The sequence below is a fragment of the Hylobates moloch genome, unplaced genomic scaffold (assembly GCF_009828535.3).
Source record: "Hylobates moloch isolate HMO894 unplaced genomic scaffold, HMol_V3 SCAFFOLD_22, whole genome shotgun sequence".
In the NCBI taxonomy this organism is placed as follows: domain Eukaryota; kingdom Metazoa; phylum Chordata; class Mammalia; order Primates; family Hylobatidae; genus Hylobates; species Hylobates moloch.
In genome coordinates this window covers 2,223,022-2,240,335 of record NW_026652297.1, presented here as the reverse complement: position 1 = coordinate 2,240,335, position 17,314 = coordinate 2,223,022, and the positions used below count along the sequence as shown (strand labels likewise).

The following is a 17,314-nucleotide window of genomic DNA, read 5'->3' as shown; positions in this document are numbered from 1 at the left end:
CTGCTATCTCAGGTTCAAGAACTGGCCCTCTCTGCTTTAAATCCAGCCAGGCTACCTCATGCATAAAACATTAAGGCAGAATGGAACCATGTAAAACTACAGAGCAGAATCAGGAGTCCTGCCTCTGACACTCACCACCGCATGAATCACTTCCCCCTCTGGACTTCAGTTTCCCCATTTTTAACACGAGGGCGTTGGACTAGACTGTCTCTAGGATTCCTTCCAGCCTATGCTCTGGGTTGTTTTGATGTAGTGGCAGATCCCAGATTGATTTACATAAATTTGTATGTTCAATCAGAAATCCCAAACTCCAAGTATAGAAAATCCAATCAGTCCATTAATGCAGCCAGACTGGGGCTCGGGGAACCTGCCAGGTTCGGGTGAGGGTTGTCGAAAGAGACAGTGAGAGCAGTGGTGAACTGGGGGAGGGGGCTAAGAAGCAGGGGCTAGAAAAGGCACTTGTTTTGAGAGATGCAGCTCTGGTGACTCAGGCATGATGGGGTCAGGGACCTCACTTTGGCTGTCAGGCAAGGGCCCTTTCTCCTCCTGCTTGTAACGGGGCCTCTGGCTGGCCAGCCTCAGAGCCACACCCCAAGAGGGAACAGCAGCTTCTGCCTAGTAACAGCTGCATCCTTCAGTCTGACAGCGACTCCAGCATTAGCCACTTTCTGGGAAACTGACCTCCCTGGGAGCTTCCATTATCCATTCCAAGGACTCACAGTGGTAAGGAAGGCTTCCTTGGGATTTAACCTAAACACCTCCTGCTGCAGCTTCACCCTCATAGGCAGCAAGGCCCAGGGCAGAGGGCTTCCCAGGCCCAGGAGAGCCAGCAGAGGGAAAAGTAACCCAGGGAGAATGTGCCCCTACCTGAGCAAACCCAGGGCTTCCTTAACCACCACCTCTCCTTCAACATTCCCCTTCACCTGGGAGACCGAGGATGAAAACAAACAAGAAGAACTTCAAGACCTCTGGCTCTTGGGCTGGAAAGCAAGTCCCAACCTGGAGAGCCCAACTCCTGAGTCCTACCCCGGGGAGGGAAGGGGCTGGGAAAGCTGGGGTGGGGGCGGCTTCTCCTCACTGCTGCCACGGGCTGGTATAGCAGGGCCTGGGAGGCTGGCTGGGCTGGATGAGGGCAGTGGGGAAGATTCCTTAGCCCCTTGCCTGGGACCTGGGGCTGTGAGTACAGCAGTGAGGTGGGCAGGGCTGGGGGTGGGATGGGCAAAAGCAGTGGGGCCCTCCTTGCCCTCCTCCTATAAGAGGGTGGGCGGGTAAGTGTGTTGTGCTCCCTGGCCCAGATCCTAAAACAAGTCCCAACAGCTGAGACGTAAACTGTCTCCTGGGAATCTGCTTACCCTGCTGGCCCTTGGCTGCCTCCTCCTCTCTCAGTTTCTCTTCAAAGGGCCAGGATGTCTCACCACAGGCGTGATGGGTGGGCCAAACCCAAGCCAGCAGGAGCAGGAGTTCATATCCCAAGGCACCAGGGGTGTGTGGGACAAGGTCTACTCTCGGGCTTAGAATAAGGGAATCTGTTCTCTCTACCCAGGGTTCTAATCCTAAGTAATTGCAATTTAAAGCACACCCAACACCTTAGCTCCCTTTAAATGGAACCATTCTGCCAGAGAAGCTTTCTCCTCTGTAGATTCACCCATCAGTGGAACCATTCAATGTCAAAAAGTGGAAGGGAATATTAGAGCTATCTAGTCCAACTACTGAGTTTTAAAGATGGGGAAACTGAGCCCCAGAGAGCAAACTGTCTTGGCCAAGGTCATACAGCAAGCTAGGAGAAGTAGGGACCAGAGCTTCTGACTCTGTCTTTATTGATACCCGCTTGGTCCCCAAACACTTAGGTCTTCACCGGCCTATCATGAAGATCCTCCTTCCCTGCCAACCACGGCACCTGCCCCTCCAGGTCCTCACTCTTCGTGAGGGCCAGAGCTGGAGAAAGATGCTGGAAGGACGAAGCCACCTCATGCACAGACTATAGACTTTGAAAACAAGCTTGAACATGGGAATATCTCCCCGGACAGGAATACACACGGTTTCTTTGGGATAGGAAACCCACTAATCCCAGGCTGTTTTTAGGAAGATAGGGGGACCAATTTGAGAAGTGAATTTTCCTGTCACACAAGGAGTCTCAGAGAGCCAGATGGCGTAATGTCTGTAAGGCAGGGTCTGCAACAAGACAAATGGGCTATGTTCATTTTCCCCAAAAGTACTGACCACAAAACGGTTAGGCATTGACACTCTTTCTACTGCTCCCCAGGCCACCCCTGCCCGGGCCACTTCCTCTGGCTGACCATTGTGCTTAAGAAGGAGGACCCATGAAAGAGGGGGAGAAGTGGGAGGGAGGGATTGCCTCTACAGCCAGCGAACTCCTTAGCCCAAGACCCTTAGCTCCTCAGCAAGGCAGGCCTTTAAGAAGTAGCAGCTGGACAGACTAGGTGGACTCGGCTGATCCAGCCCTGGGATGCCTGGAAAACCAGGCCTGTGGGAGGTGAGGGCCCTCTGTGCCCTTGGGGCCGTGCCAGGGCTGGAGACAACGCGGGACCTTGAGCCCAGGACAAGGAGAGGGGAGCTAGGATCCGGGCAGCCGCTTTCTTAGTTGGGCTAAGCCAGGGGAGCGTCGGGCACAGATGAATTCTCTGCATTCTTCTGGCACCGCAGCCAGCACCCGGAGGGCCTTTTCTGCAGGCGCTGCCCTGTCCCTGCTCCCTGCCCAACCAACCCTTCTCCCTCCCTTAGCTTCTCTTCAGCGTGCAGCCCACCAGGTCCTTCCTCCTTCCCGCAATCCCTCAAAGCCTTTGAAGGGCTGTTCTCTAGGAGACCCGGTCTTTCCGCCTCTCCCCGCCTTCCCCAGGCCCTACCGCCCCAGGCCACGGGGAATGGAAGGAGTGCGAAAGGCAGCCCCAGGCTCGTCTCCGCGCCTGCGCTTTGGGGAGAGAGCCCCTCCCCCCGCAATAACCCGGCACCGCTGAGCGGCACCCGGACGGTGGGATGCGGGTTGGGTGGGGTGAGCAGCTGGGGCAAGGTCAGTGCTTTCAAAGAGGGAGGGGAGCCCGGCCCCCGGAACATCCCCCACTCCCGAAAGTTTCCCTTCCGGGGCCACGGAGTGTGCGCGAGGATGGCGCGGGGGGCGGGAGGGGGTGGGGTGGGGGTGCACAGAGTCGCAGCCGGACCCCCGAGGAGGATGCGGCTGGAGGGAGGGACGGAGGGGCGGGCAGCAGGGTTTGGGCAGGAAGCCGCGACGCCCTCTCCGACCCTGTACTGCCACGAGAGCCTTGCCCTCCACACCCCACTCCCCCCGGCCCGGAGCTACAGATCGCCCCCCCGCACTCGCCGCCCTTTCAATCCCAAGTAGACCCAGAACTCACCGAAATGAGGTGTTGAGCTGGGCCAGGGCAGGCCGGATCCGCCAGGTCCATGGCCGCGGCTTGGGGGCGGGGGGCAGAGAAAGGGGGGTGCCGGAGCCGCCTCCTGATGTCAAGGCTTTAAAGGGGCCGGGGAGCCCCGCCCCTGGCTCTGACCCCGCCCCCCTCCTCCCTAGCAGCCAATCCACGTTCAGCCTGGATGCGCGCCCCTCCCAGCCCCCTCCAGATGTTCCCAGGACGCGAGCTAAGTCTGCCCGGCCGGCGCGCGCCGCTTCCGCTTTGGTGGGAAGGACCTCCCTTCCCCCTTATAGAAACACTTTCTCCAGGCCGGGCCGGGCTTGGTAAACCTCAGCCGTGCCTGGGTAGAGGACGCCGGGCTGGGCCGAGCGGGGGTGGAATGAGGGCGTCTAGAACAGAGAAAACTAAGTAGGTGCGCGCGGGCCCACAGGCATGCGCGTTTGCTTCTGTGGGGCTGGGCGTGCACGTGTATGTGTGGTTGTGAGCGTCGGTGTTTGTAGTTTGCCTTTCTGCATACGTGTGGGGTGTAAATCCATGGGGGAAAGGCTTGAGTGCCTCTTTGGCCTTAAATGCTCCCGCCTCTCTCTTCCTTCTCCAGGAAGGGGTCGTCCCCCCCGTAATCTGGAAAACAGTGATAGGAACAGGCTCTTCTCGTCAGACGGCAGTGCTGGCCGTTTCCTCACTGGTTTGGGGGAAAGGCTGGGCAGAAAAAGGATACAACCTTGTTCTCAACCACTTGCTATCTCGGTGAGGATGAGGAAAAGCAAACAGGCCCCTGCAGAGCCTCAGAGCTTTCAATATCATTCCCATTAGTCCTTAATTAAACACCTATTTGCCCTCGCCTAAATACCGTATAATCCTCACAACCTGCATTGTAGTGACTGCCCCAGAAATGTAGGTTCTCAACTGGGTTCTGCAGGGAAATACAAAGGAATCCCTAGGTACAGTCTCTGCCTACTTCATTAAAATTTCCTTTGTCGCGGGTATACAAAGGATGCAGCTTAGAGTATCATATTAGTCCAATAAAGGAACATAAAAAGTAAGGCAATTTAGGGTGCTCAGATTGGCTAGGATTAAGAGTTCTTTTCTGAAGGAGATTTATTTAAATACGAGATTTGAAGGGCAGAGAGAGCTTGAGTAGGGTCCAGGCAGGGTAAAGGCCACAAGGAGACTCAGATAGGAAAGAGCAAATTATCTGCATGGGACCGTGAGCAGATCACCGTGGTACGTTGGGAAGTGGGAGAAGTTAATGGAGGAGGTTTCTTATGGAGGAGAGCAGAATAAGGATATGGATGTGACAAGACATAAGATAAAGAAGTCATTTTGGGTTCTTGAGCATAGAGGTAGTTTGATGAAAAGAGTGCCCAAGGACAGCTATTACTGGAACCTAAAAGATGTCTTGATGGTTACCCCCACCAGCTTTCTCATTTTTTTGCTTAAAAAATATTTTATTCTTTTCTTTTCTCTGAGATGGAGTCTCACTCTGTCCCAGGTTGGATGGAGTGCAGTGGCACAATCTCTGCTCACTGCAACCTCTGCCTCCTGATTTCAGGTGATTCTCCTGCCTCAGCCTCCCAAGTAGCTGGTATTACAAGTGTGCGCCACCACACCTGGATAATTTTTGTATTTTTAGTAGAGACGGGGGCTTCACCATGTTGGCCAGGCTGGTCTCGAACTCCTGACCTCAGGTGATTTGCCCACCTTGGCCTCCCAAAGTGCTAGGATTACAGATGTGAGCCACCATGCCCGGCTCTTAAATTATTCTTAACATGCAATAAAATGCACACATCTTAGGTGCTTTGTTTGGTGAATTTCAAAATATACACCTATGTAATAAACACCCAAAACAAGATACTGAACCACCACCCTATAAAGTTCCCTCATGCCCCTTTATAGTTGATCACCCCACACCCACCACCACCCTTCCCTGGCAACTTCCTGAATTATAGCACCATAGATTTGTCTGCATTTGTATTTCACATATATGGAGCTTTATGGTATGTACTTGTGTCTGTATCCTTTAGCCTAGTAATGTTTTTGAGATCCATCCATGTGTATCAGTAATCTGTTCTTTTTTTATTGCTGAGTAATATTCCATTTCATGAATATATCACAATGTGTTTATCCATTCTTCAATTGATGGATATTTGGGTATTTCCAGTTGGGGTTATGATGAATATGGCTGCTATCAACATTCTGGTGCAAACATTTTCATAGACATGTTTTCATTTCTCCTTTTCACCTTATTTCTTGATGATAGTGGCATCTTCGGAAGCCTACAGCATTGTGAATTCTTATTCAATCATCTGTGATGATTGAATAAGTGGGCTAGTTCTGGGATTACAACAAAAAGTAGCCATGGTCCTTTCTTCAAAGGGCTTGAAAGTCCAATAAAACTCCATATACCTGTTGTATTCCTAATATTGCCTTGTATTCCTAATTCTGCCTTGAGGTAGAAAACCTTAAAAGTCTGCCAGGCATTTCTTTTTTTTTTTTTTTTTTTTGAGACGGAGTCTTGCTCTGTTGCCCAGGCTGGAGTGCAGTGGCGCAGTCTCGGCTCACTGCAAGCTCCGCCTCCCAGGTTCACGCCATTCTCCTGCCTCAGCCTCTCCAAGTAGCTGGGACTACAGGCGCCCACCACCACGCCCGGCTAATTTTTTGTATTTTTAGTAGAAACGGGGTTTCACTGTGGTCTCGATCTCCTGACCTCGTGATCCGCCCGCCTCGGCCTCCCAAAGTGCTGAGATTACAAGCATGAGCCACCACGCCCGGCCTGGTCTGCCAGGCATTTCTAACTACTTTTGGATGTTTCCAAATAACTGAATTATTGGAAGTAAACAGAACATCAAGATGATAATTTACTTTCCTTTTTTTTTTTTTTTTTTTTTTTGAGACAGTCTTGCTCTGTCACCCAGGCTGGAGTGTAGTGGCACAATCTCGGCTCACTGCAAGGTCTGCCTTCCAAGAGGCAGTTCTCTTGCCTCTTGCAATTCTCAAGCAATTCTCCTGCCTCAGCCTCCCAAGTAGCTGAGATTACAGGTGTGCGCCACCACACCCAGCTAAATTTTGTATTTTTAGTAGAAATGAGGTTTCACCAAGTTGTCCAGGCTGGTCTTGAACTCCTGACCTCCAGTGATCTGCCCACTTCAGCCTCCCAACGTGCTGGAATTAGTAAGGCATGAGCCTCTGCACCCAGCCAATATTTTACTTTGCATTTAGATGTTTACCCTTGTTTAATAAACACAGCCAGAACATCTGTATTTGTCAGAGCAAGTACCTGCACTCCTTCCTTAAAGGCTATTGTGCACTTGATAATTTCAGCATTCAGATTTTGGCAGATTCTCTATGCTTAACAAACCTTCATCCTCACTGACAGGGGTTGAAAGAAGTGTAGCTACTATTGCTTCAAGATCCCTTTCAGTCTTTTGATGAGGCTTAAGACACTTTTCATTCCTTAGTGCTATTATTTGCATAAATTAAAAATTACACAGAAGTCCCAAAGTTTGTTCTTCACTCTTATGATATACCACTAATCATATATTGTTATTTACTTGAGTCTGTGTAACAAAACAGGCTACGCCTCTTGGGTCTCTGGTAGCTGCAGATGTAGAGACGTACAGACGTAGAAATGCCCAGGGGGCATCCAAGTAGAAACATCTCTCCAACTCGTCAGAACTTCCTGTGTGCCTCAGGAAGAGGTTGCGGTGGTGCTGCATAATGGGCTTCACAATTCTCTGGGCAGCACAAGCTTCCTGAGTCAGAGAGCAATCTTGGTTATGCCAGATTGCATCATCCAGCATATAAAACACCATCATTTTCTATGTGTGTTCTGACATGGAAAAGGTTGGGAAGCACTGATGTAGGCTGTGGGATAAATAATTCTGAAGCTCAGGAGAGGAATCGGGATGATAAGAGATTTGTGAGTCCTCAGAACGTTGGTGGTTACTGAAGTCATGGAGTTGAGGAGATCGTGCAAGGGGAGAAAAGAAAGGCTGGAACAGAACCCCAAGGAACATCAACATTAGAGGGGGGTCTTCAGAGAAGGAGAAAGAAAACTGAATGAACGCTGTCACCAGAACCCAGGAAAGGGATTTCCAAAAAAAGACCAAATACAGTCGGTCCTTCTTATTGGTGGCTTCCACATCCACGCACTCAGTCAACCTCAGATCAGAAAAAATAAAAGAATAAAAACTACATCTCTCCGAAGACTAGATCAGAAAAAAAATAACTACAGCAATAAAAATACAAAATTTTAAAAATTTAGGCCGGGCGCGGTGGCTCACGCTTGTAATCCCAGCACTTTGGGAGGCCGAGGCGGGCGGATCACGAGGTCAGGAGATCGAGACCACGGTGAAACCCCGTCTCTACTAAAAATACAAAAAATTAGCCGGGCGTGGTGGCGGGCGCCTGTAGTCCCAGCTACTCGGAGAGGCTGAGGCAGGAGAATGGCGTGAACCCAGGAGGCGGAGCTTGCAGTGAGCCGAGATCGCGCCACTGCACTCCAGCCTGGGTGACAGAGCGAGACTCCGTCTCAAAAAAAAAAAAAAAAAAATTTAGTGTTAACTATTTACACAGTATTTACATGATATTACATATTATAAGTAATCTAGAGATGATTTAAAGTATATAGGAGAATACCCCCGGGTCATTTGCAAATACTATACTATTTTATGTAAGGGACTTAAGCATCCTTTGATTTTTGTATCCTTGTGGGTCCTGGAACCAATTCCCCATGAATAGGAAGGGATAACTTTTTGGCCCCGATGTTGCTGAGTCAAGTTGGATCAGGACAGAAACATCCCCACTGACTCTGGCCACGTATCATTGGAGACTTTGATAAAACCAGATTTTATTTGTTTATTTAAAATAGAGATGGGGTGTCACTCCATTGCCCAGGCTGTTCTCGAACTCCTGGGCTGAAGCAGTCCTCCCCCTTGGCCTTCCAAAGTGCTAGGATTACAGGCGTGAGCCACCATGCGTGACTTGGCAAAACCAGATTCTGAAGGATTGAGAAAAATTTACAAAGTAAGGAATGGAGACATGGGATGTTTAAAACTTTTCGGCCAGGCGCAGTGGCCCACGCCTGTAATTCCAGCACTTTGGGAGGACGAGGTGGGTGGATCACCTGAGGTCAGGAATTCAAGACCGGCCTGGCCTACATGGTGAAACCCCGTCTCTACTAAAAATACAAAAATTAGCTGTGTGCCGTGGCACGTGCCTGTAATCCCAGCTACTCAGGAGGCTGAGGCAGGAGAATCGCTTGAGCCTGGGAGGCGGAGGTTGCAGTAAGCTGATTGCGCCATGGCACTCCAGCCTGGGTGATAGAGTGAGACTCTGTCTCAAAAACAAAACAAAAACACAAACAACAACAAAAAAACTTTTCTAAGATTTTGGCTATGCTGTGAGGGAAAAATTAGGCAGATAGATGGGTGGTACAGTGAGTTATTTTACAAAACACTGGCTAATTTTAAAAATTATTCATTTAAGATTAGTTTTTATAAAAAGTAATATGTCCATATGGTTTAATAATCAAGTAATACTGAAGCAATTATTTGCTGCATTTCTTACCTCCAGCAATGAGCCATTTTAACTTTTTGGCTGATTCTTCTATATGACTAAATATGCTTATACTGCCATTCCTTTTTTTTTTTTTTTTGAGATAGAGTCTCACTCTGCTGTCCAGGCTGGAGTGCAGTGGCACGATCTCGGCTCACTGCAACCTCTGCTTTCCAGGCTCAAGCAATCCACCCACTTCAGCCTCCCGAGTAACTAGGACTATAGGCGCACGCCACCATGTTCAGCTAATTTTTAAATTTTTTTTGTAGAGATGAAGTCCTATTGTCTTACCCAGGCTGGTCTGTAACTCCTGGGCTCAAGTGATTCTCCCGCCTTGGCCTCCCAAAGTGTTGGGATTACAGACGTGAGCCACCGCACCCAACCTGAGGACCTCATTTTAATGGGCACTAATTGCACATCCTTTTTGCTTTTTTTTTTTTTTTTTGAGAGAGAGTCTCACCCTGTCGCCCAGGCTGGAATGCAGTGGTGTGATCTTGGCTCACTGCAACCTCCGCCTCCCGGGTTCAAGCCATTCTCCTGCCCCAGCCTCCCAAGTAGCTGGGATTACAGGCACGCGCCTGCACATCCTTTTTGAAACTAACTGCCACAGACATGAAATACAGTGGTTTCTCCCAACAGGTCAGGTAACTGCTCAGCCAATCTGTTACTAGGGAACAGGTCAGGTTCGGATGCTGAAGCATCTCCCAAAGCTTTTAGTTATTGAGGATTTCTTTTTTTAAGGCAGTATCGCTCTATTACCCAGGCTGGAGTGCAGTGGCATGATCTTGGCTCACTGCAACCTCAGCCTCCTGGGCTCAAGTGATCCTGCACCTCAGCCTCCCAAGTTGCTGGACTACAGGTGCATGCCACCACTCCCAGCTAATTTTTTTTTTTGTATTTTTTGCAGATTCGGGGTTTTGCCATGTTGCCCAGGCTGGTCTCAAACTGCTGAGCTCAAGTGATCCACCTGCCTAAGCCTCCCAGTGTTGGGATTACAGGGGTGAGCCACTGCACCTGGCAATTTCTTAATTAGCCATGTTGGACAAAGCCCCTGTGTATCCTTCTGCTCACTGAGGTTATTTTCTGTTATCAAGGAGTTATCTGGGAAAGGTGCCACTTGGCTTTGTAAGCCAGTCTCACTGTAGTCAGAGCCCATGTATTAGTTTTATAGTGCTGCTGTAAGAAATCACCACAAAACTTAGTGGTTTAAAATACTGATTTATTCTCTTACAGCTCTGGAGATTAAATCTGAAATCAACGCATTGGCAGGGCTGTTCCTTCTGGAGGCTTCAGGGGAGAATACATTTCCTTGCTTTTTCTAACTTCTAGAAGCCACCTGCATTCCTTGACTTGCAGCCCTTCTTCACATCACTCCAACCTCTTGCTTTTGTCATTACATCGCCTACTGTGGTCAGCTCTCCCTCTGCCTCCCTATTATAAGAACACTGATGATTGCACTTAGGGTATATTCTGATCATCCAGGTTAATCTCCCTATCTCAAGATCCTCAATCTCATTTGCAAAGCCCCTTTTGCTAAAGGAGGTGGACATCTTGGGGGACCATTATTCATCCTACCACAGCCCCACGTATGTTTCTGTGCACTGCCTTGGTGGAGTGAGAGTAGAGAGCAGCCAGCAGGGTTACAAGGTTTCAAAGTGTTCCTAAATTAAGATCTTGTGGGTAAACTCAGCTCTGTAACTACTGTGATAACTGAGACCATCATAAACTAGCCTCATTTCCATTAGCTCCATATCCCTCCCTCCCAACACTGCTTCCTTTAAAATGCTCTGTAGCACTGAGGCTGGACTCCTTATTACTTCATCATCCTGGAAAACAAGTTATCAGAGATAGTAAGATGCATGTTTTCTACAAGGTGAGATGTTTTTCTCATAAGCCTCCGGTCTAACAAGTGCAGTTGTGGTCTGCAGCATGCTCACACAGTGTAATAGCACCTTATTTTTCTTTATCACTCCATATTCTGCAAAATACCTTCACATCCTTAGCTCATTTGGGCATAGGAAAAGGAAAGTGGTGTTATTTCGTTGTACAGATGAGTAAACTGTGGCTGTAAGGCAGATAATGGATTGGAAGGTAGATGACTTTAATATAGGAACCTCCCACCAGGCACCGGACACATGGATGGAATGAAACTTACATGTAATTGATAGAATTTGCTGCTGGACTTTGAGAGCATTTCAATGTGGGGAGTGTAAGTGAGAAAATCAACTGAGGTTTCTAGCTTAAGCAATGATTACTATCAAATGAGATAGGACTAGGTTTTGAATGAGGGTAGTGAGCTTGCTTTTGAGATCTGTTGACTCTGATGTACCTAAGAACTAAGGGATATAATGACAAAACAGGAAAAATGCTAGTCTGGAACTGTGGATGTAGGGCTACCAATATATTTGGGGACCATAAGCATGTAGGTAGTTGTTAAAATCACAGGGGAGAACTCACCCCAGGAAAGTTACATAGAGGCAGACTGAATGGAACCGTAAGCACTCAAAGTATGGTCTACCTCTGCTTGCCTCAGAATCATCTGGGGGAGCTGTTAAAAACAGATGCCTCATTGTAAATATACTTAATGTCACAAAATTGTACACTTTAAAAAAAATTATTAATTTATCTTAATTTTTTAATCCAATTTTTGATGGGATTTCTACGTTCTGAAAAACTGTACTTAAAAACAGTTAAAATGGTAAATTTTGTGTATATATTACAATAGAAGAATGCAAAAACAAACAAACAAACAAAAAACAGAAAATAGATTCCTAAGCCCCATTCCAGACCTGAATTACTAAGGTTTTGCCCAAAGGCAGGCCTAGCAAGTCCAGAAGCCTGAGGAAACCAGGTAAGATTCAGAGAGCCCAGGAACTGATATATTTTAAGACTAGCCTAGTCTGATCTTTATAAATAATCCCCCAAAGCAGCCCTCTCCATAACCCATAACCAGGACCACTTTTCCTAGGCCATCTCAATCCAGATATCCTAGCTCATCACTCCACAGATTCATTCTCCTCAAGATTTGTTCCAAACAATGGGGAACAGATACTGATTCTTTCAATTATGTGCCTTGGACATTTTACCAAAAGCTCCTGCCAGGTTTTGCGGCTGCCTGATTGTTAAGGAGTTAAGGAGAATGAACATAATTCTCAATATAAAACCCTTTCAATATCTTTCTTGGTCTTCTTGCCCTCCCATCTCACTGCTTCTGGAAACTTAATCTGTTCTTTTCTTTCCCTTTTTCTATCAGTGATTCAGGGATTGGATGAGTCTCTATGGTTTGTTTTGCCCTGAAGAGCAGAAGGCTTCTGTCCCAACTGGTGTTGCCAAAGCAACATATTAATTCCATGCCATGATCCTGGGTCAAGATCTGCACAATCTGATTGGGCATATCACCTCGGATGGCAAGGGAGTGGAAGTGGTCAAAATCATGGAGTCCAAGCTTTCGGAGACGCCTTGCAGCTGCCCGGTAACACTTCCAGGGTTGAGGCTCCACAAGGAGGTAACGGCAGAGGGAGGAAAGGTGGGCCAGGAACTCCCACAGGCCATGGTCTCCATGATTCAGATGAATCCACATGGTTATTGACATGCAGAAGCCAATGTCAAAAACTGAACGTCCAAATTGGCTTAAGAAAGAGCTCAAGAGAACCTTCCGGGTCCTTTGATTCATGAAGTCCAGGGTGATAAAGGTCAAGGCATCAGGAAAAGGACATTGTTTTTCGGCTCGCTTCACCAGGACTGGATCTATGTCGCAGCAGAGGAGACGGAATTCTCTTGACGCATCTGAGCAGGTCTCCCCGTCAGGTAGGGAGAGGAAGTGTTTGTATAGAGCCACACTCAGATCCTAGAGGAATCCAAAACAGCTTTGTCACTGCAGTTCTCAATCAGTGAATGGAAGAGAAATCTCTATCATTCTCCCACTGAGAATGCCACTTACCTCTGGCTGTATAGGATGTGAGGTTCCTAAACCATAACCTAGAGGTTGTGCAAAAATGTTCCAGAGTAGGCTCTCAGTGCCCTCCAGGGGTCACATGCTGTAATGCATCATTCCCATATTTTCCTGACACGACACTGATGATAGATTGGGTTGTATAGCTGAAAGTTACAGCCAAATGGATGCAGCAAAGGAGCCTACAGCAGTATTTCCCAGCTTAAGTAATGTGCTGATAAACTCACTCTTTTTCTGGTTATCTCAAGACCCCAGGGAGGAGGAAAGGGGTCCAGAGGCATAACCAGTGTCTCTTACCAGGAAAGTGGGGAATACAGCAAACACAATCTTATAAAAACCTGCTTCTCAGACCCGCGGTGGGGGAAGTCTGGATTCCAAAGTCCTCATTCAGCCTTCACTACAGCTTTAATTTTACTGTCTTAGGATTCACCACCTCCTTCTGAGACATTCTGCTTCTATAACCATCATTGCTAAAAGTCACTGCTAACAACCTTCTAGACAAGTCCAATGATTTGTGATTTTTACCACATTAGCACCTTTTTTACTCTTAAGTCACCATCTCCTTTCTCTAACTTTGAATCCTTTGTTTTTGAGACAAAGTCTGGTTCTGTCGGCCAGGCTGGAGTGCAATGGCGTGATCTCAGCAACCTCTGCCTCCCAGGTTCAAGCGATTCTCCTGCCTCAGCCTCCTAAGTAGCTGGGATTACAGGCATGCATCACCACACTCGGCTAATTTTTGTATTTTTAGCAGAGACAGGGTTTCACCATGTTGGCCAGGCTGGTCTTTAACTGACCTCAAGTGATCCACCAGCCTCAGCCTCCCAAAGTGCTGGGACTATAGGAATGAGCCACTGCACCTGGCCTCTTTGATTTCTATAACCATTATAACTAATTCAAATTTGTGTTTTTCCACATAGTATTATCAAGGCATTTTTCTGTTTACTACTTTATTTGCTTGGTGTAACAAGCATGTGAGGAAAATATTTATTTATGCCTTTTGTGCAGGTGAAGAAAATGCACAATGGAAAGCACCCAGATGTCCAATGATAGTGGCATGGACAAATAAATGTGGTAGAATCATGAAGATAGAATACTAAATAGCAGTTAAAAAATGAAGGCACCCAGCTTGGTGCACAACGTGGATGATTCTCACAAATACATAATGCTGAGAAAAAAAGCAAGCCGTAACAGAAAATATATGACAAGCATCCATTTACATGAAGCTCAAAAATGGGTGAAATTAAAGTACATCGTTAGGGAAGAGAAACAGTACACTATTTGAAAAAGCAAGGAAACAACAGAAGGCTAGTTGTTACCTCTGGGTAGAGACAGAGGTTTATGAACAGGAAAAGGCATATAGGGGAAGTTGTGGGGTGCTGAAACTGTTAATTTTTTATTTATTTATTTATTTTTTGAGACAGGGTCTTACTCTGTTTCCCAGGCTGGAGTACAGTGGCGTGATCACTGCAGCCTTGACTTTCCAGGCTCCAGAGATCCTCCTACTTCAGCCTCATGAGTAGCTGGAACCACAGGTGCACACCACCGTGCCCAGCTAATTTTTGTATTTTTGGTAGGGATGAGATTTTGCCATGTTGCCCAGGCTGATCTCGAACTCCCGGGCTCAAGCAATCCATCAGCGTCAGCCTCTGAAAACGTTGGGATTACAGGCGTCAGCCACTGCGCCCAGCAGTTTTTTGGTTTTGTTGTTGTTTTATTTGAGACAGGGTCTCACTTTGTCACCCAGGCTGGGGTATGTGGCACAATCAAGGCTCACTGCAGCCTCGACCTCCTGGGTTCAAGCGATCCTCCTCCCTCAGCTCTCTAAGTAGCTGGGACTACAGATGCCCACCACCACACCTGGCTAATTTTTTTTAGAGATGGGGTTTTGCCATGTTGCCCAGGCTGGGGAAGGAGTTTTTAAAACTGAAAAAAAAAAAAGCACCCATAAATTATGGTACATCTATCCAGTGAAACATTAGGAAGCTGCTAAAAAAGAATGTGGTGATATAAATAATCTCAGAATTAAAAGCTACTAATAGTGTGTTACCATTTGTAAAACTAAAAGGGGGGTACTTATACGTACATAAATGCTGGTATACACACAGGACTGATACCTAAGAAATTATAAACAGTAGTGCCACTGTGTGGGGGGGAGGGGGAGAAGGATTTAGGGTTGGGAGTAGAGACTTACTTTTTACTATATACCCCTTTGTTGTTTGAATTTGTTTGTTTTATCAAGCGCAAGCATTTTTTTTTCCCTTTTCTGACTACAAAGATCCACAAGAAAAAGCATTTTTTAAAAAGTGCAAAACAGAAAGCTCCATAAACGTACAGCCAGGTTTGGGAACCACTACCCTAGTTAGCGGCCAACTATGTCTTTACCTCTCATGTGTATACTACTCTCAACTTTAAAATCTCTGGTGGTTTCCTAATGCCTTTCGTGAAATCCCAAGCCTTAACGTCAGTCTCTCTTTTCCATTGTTGTTACGCTCTGACTTCCCGTATCATCACAGTGGAGAAATTTTGCAGGGGACACCGGACATCAACCCATCTCCTCATTCCAGTCTTTGAGACTGTATCCAAATGTCCCCTTCCTACTTATCAGCTGAGTCCCACAAGGTCTGAAATCGTCCCCCAAAGTCTCTTCTGTGAAAGGACAGCAACACAACAGAATTGTCCCCCGCCCTCCAGATGCTGGACTAGAGTGATGGAGGGAGCGGAGAGAGGGTACTAACTTTTGAAGCATTTGCCATAGTAAGTTCAGACTGCCTGCTAGTGTAGAATATCCCAGTGGCTACAGATAGGTGTGGGAGAGACATTTCCTTATTTTGCATGTGGTTTGATTATAATCATTATATGCCTAAGAATAGTTTGTAGCAAGAAGAGTGGCAGTGTCACCCTTCTCCATTCCCTTGGGCAAAATGCTCTATTTGCTTCTCGATCCTCTCCACTGTACTCTGTCAACTAACTGTTTTTGTTTTGTTTTTGAGACGGAGTCTCGCTCTGTCGCCCAGGCTGGAGTGCAGTGGCACTAGCTCGGCTCACTTCAAGCTCCGCCTCCCGGGTTCACGCCATTCTCCTGCCTCAGCCTCCCGAGTAGCTGGGACTACAGGCGCCTGCCACCACGCCCGGCCAATTTTTTGTATTTTTAGTAGAGACGGGGTTTCACCGTGTTAGCCAGGATGGTCTCGATCTCCTGACCTTGTTGATCCACCCGCCTCGGCCTCCCAAAGTGCTGGGATTACAGGCGTGAGCCACCGCGCCCGGCCTACTCACTTTTTTTGAAATAAACATGCAGGTCCCAGGGTCTGTCCTGCACTGTATAGCACACATGAGTCTCAATATCAGGCATGATTCTGTCACCCTTGGCTCTTCTCTCCCAGTAAACCAAACCTAACCCCATGTTCCCAAACGTGTGTCTCTGGAAGCCCCCTCTCCCCAGTCAAAGCGCCAGGCACGCTGGACAGAGGCCACCCTAGATACAAGGACCGTTCTCACCCGGGGTCTGGCCCTGAAAGAGAAGTGGGAACGTAGTCGACAAGGACTCCTCTCCAAGAGAGATTCCTAAGACAGATGGTGGAACCCTGGCGGGCAGGCAGCAGCGGCACTGGCTCAGTCAACGCCACGCTTTATACTCGTTTTGGGAAAGTTTCGATGGGTGTGAGCCCAGGCCAAAACCACAGTGGATGTGTAGGCAGCCAACCACTTGGCTCCGGATGCTCCAATCCCTCCCCTGTCACTCACCCCGGAGTTACACCCCACGTCGAGCCCCAGAATCGGCCCGTTCTCGGGACTCTCAGGAAAGAGCTGTCGAAGCAGCTCCGGGGGCAGGAGGCGGAGCCGTTGCTCCGGAGGGTGGAAGCGAGAATAATGAGGAAAATTTCCGAACGGGGCGGCGCCAGGTTCCAGAACTCGCGATTCCTCTTCCGCTGCGGTCTCCTTAACACTCCCTCCATCCAGTTCCGTGGGCACCGCCATTAGCCTCAACACCGCCTCTGGGCCCTGGCGGAACCGGAAGTCGGGAACCTGCGGTCGGCGTGGGCTGTGGCGGTGCCAGCGCGCGTGCGCCGAACGGTGAGGGCGGGTGGCTAGAATTCTGCGGTGAATCAGAAAGGCTGGCCTGACTTCCTCTCGCTGTATACCTAGAGCCGGCGAGCGCCTGGGGCTTGCCTTGTATTATTGAACCCTCATCACAACACTGGGAGGGGATTAGCAATATCATCCACGTTTTACAGGGATGAAACAAACTCTGAGGGCTAAGTGTCTTGGCCAAGCTGACATAGTTTGAAACTTGGGCTACTTGACCCAGAACAAGTATACCAGTTTGTTGGGATCTTGGAAATCAATTTTAGTCCAATTTCCTTTCTTTATAAATGCAAAAAGTGAGACCGAGAGAACTTACTTGTCCGGGGTCATACAG

At 48.0% G+C, this 17,314-nt stretch overlaps 2 protein-coding genes across 4 annotated transcripts in view; both read right to left on the bottom strand.

Moving 5' to 3' along the window:
- The window catches only part of NCKAP5L (NCK associated protein 5 like), a 39,777-nt gene extending 36,314 nt beyond the window's left edge, over positions 1 to 3,463 (bottom strand). For 2 of the 3 annotated variants that reach the window (XM_058433567.1, XM_032143903.2), the window contains exon 1: positions 3,372 to 3,449. The gene's annotated coding sequence lies outside the window, so the exon portion shown is untranslated. Of the gene's footprint in view, positions 1 to 3,371 lie in introns of all 3 variants that reach the window. The other variant, XM_032143902.2, reaches the window with a different exon arrangement.
- A 6,533-nt stretch (positions 3,464 to 9,996) lies between these two features.
- Positions 9,997 to 16,900, bottom strand: BCDIN3D (BCDIN3 domain containing RNA methyltransferase). Its single transcript, XM_032143906.2, has 2 exons — positions 16,639 to 16,900; positions 9,997 to 12,789 (listed from the first exon to the last, which is right to left on the bottom strand). The coding sequence occupies exons 1-2, from the start codon at positions 16,870 to 16,872 to the stop codon at positions 12,145 to 12,147; spliced, it is 879 nt and encodes a 292-aa protein (XP_031999797.1). The 5' UTR covers positions 16,873 to 16,900; the 3' UTR covers positions 9,997 to 12,144.
- Between the last annotated feature and the right edge of the window lie 414 nt (positions 16,901 to 17,314).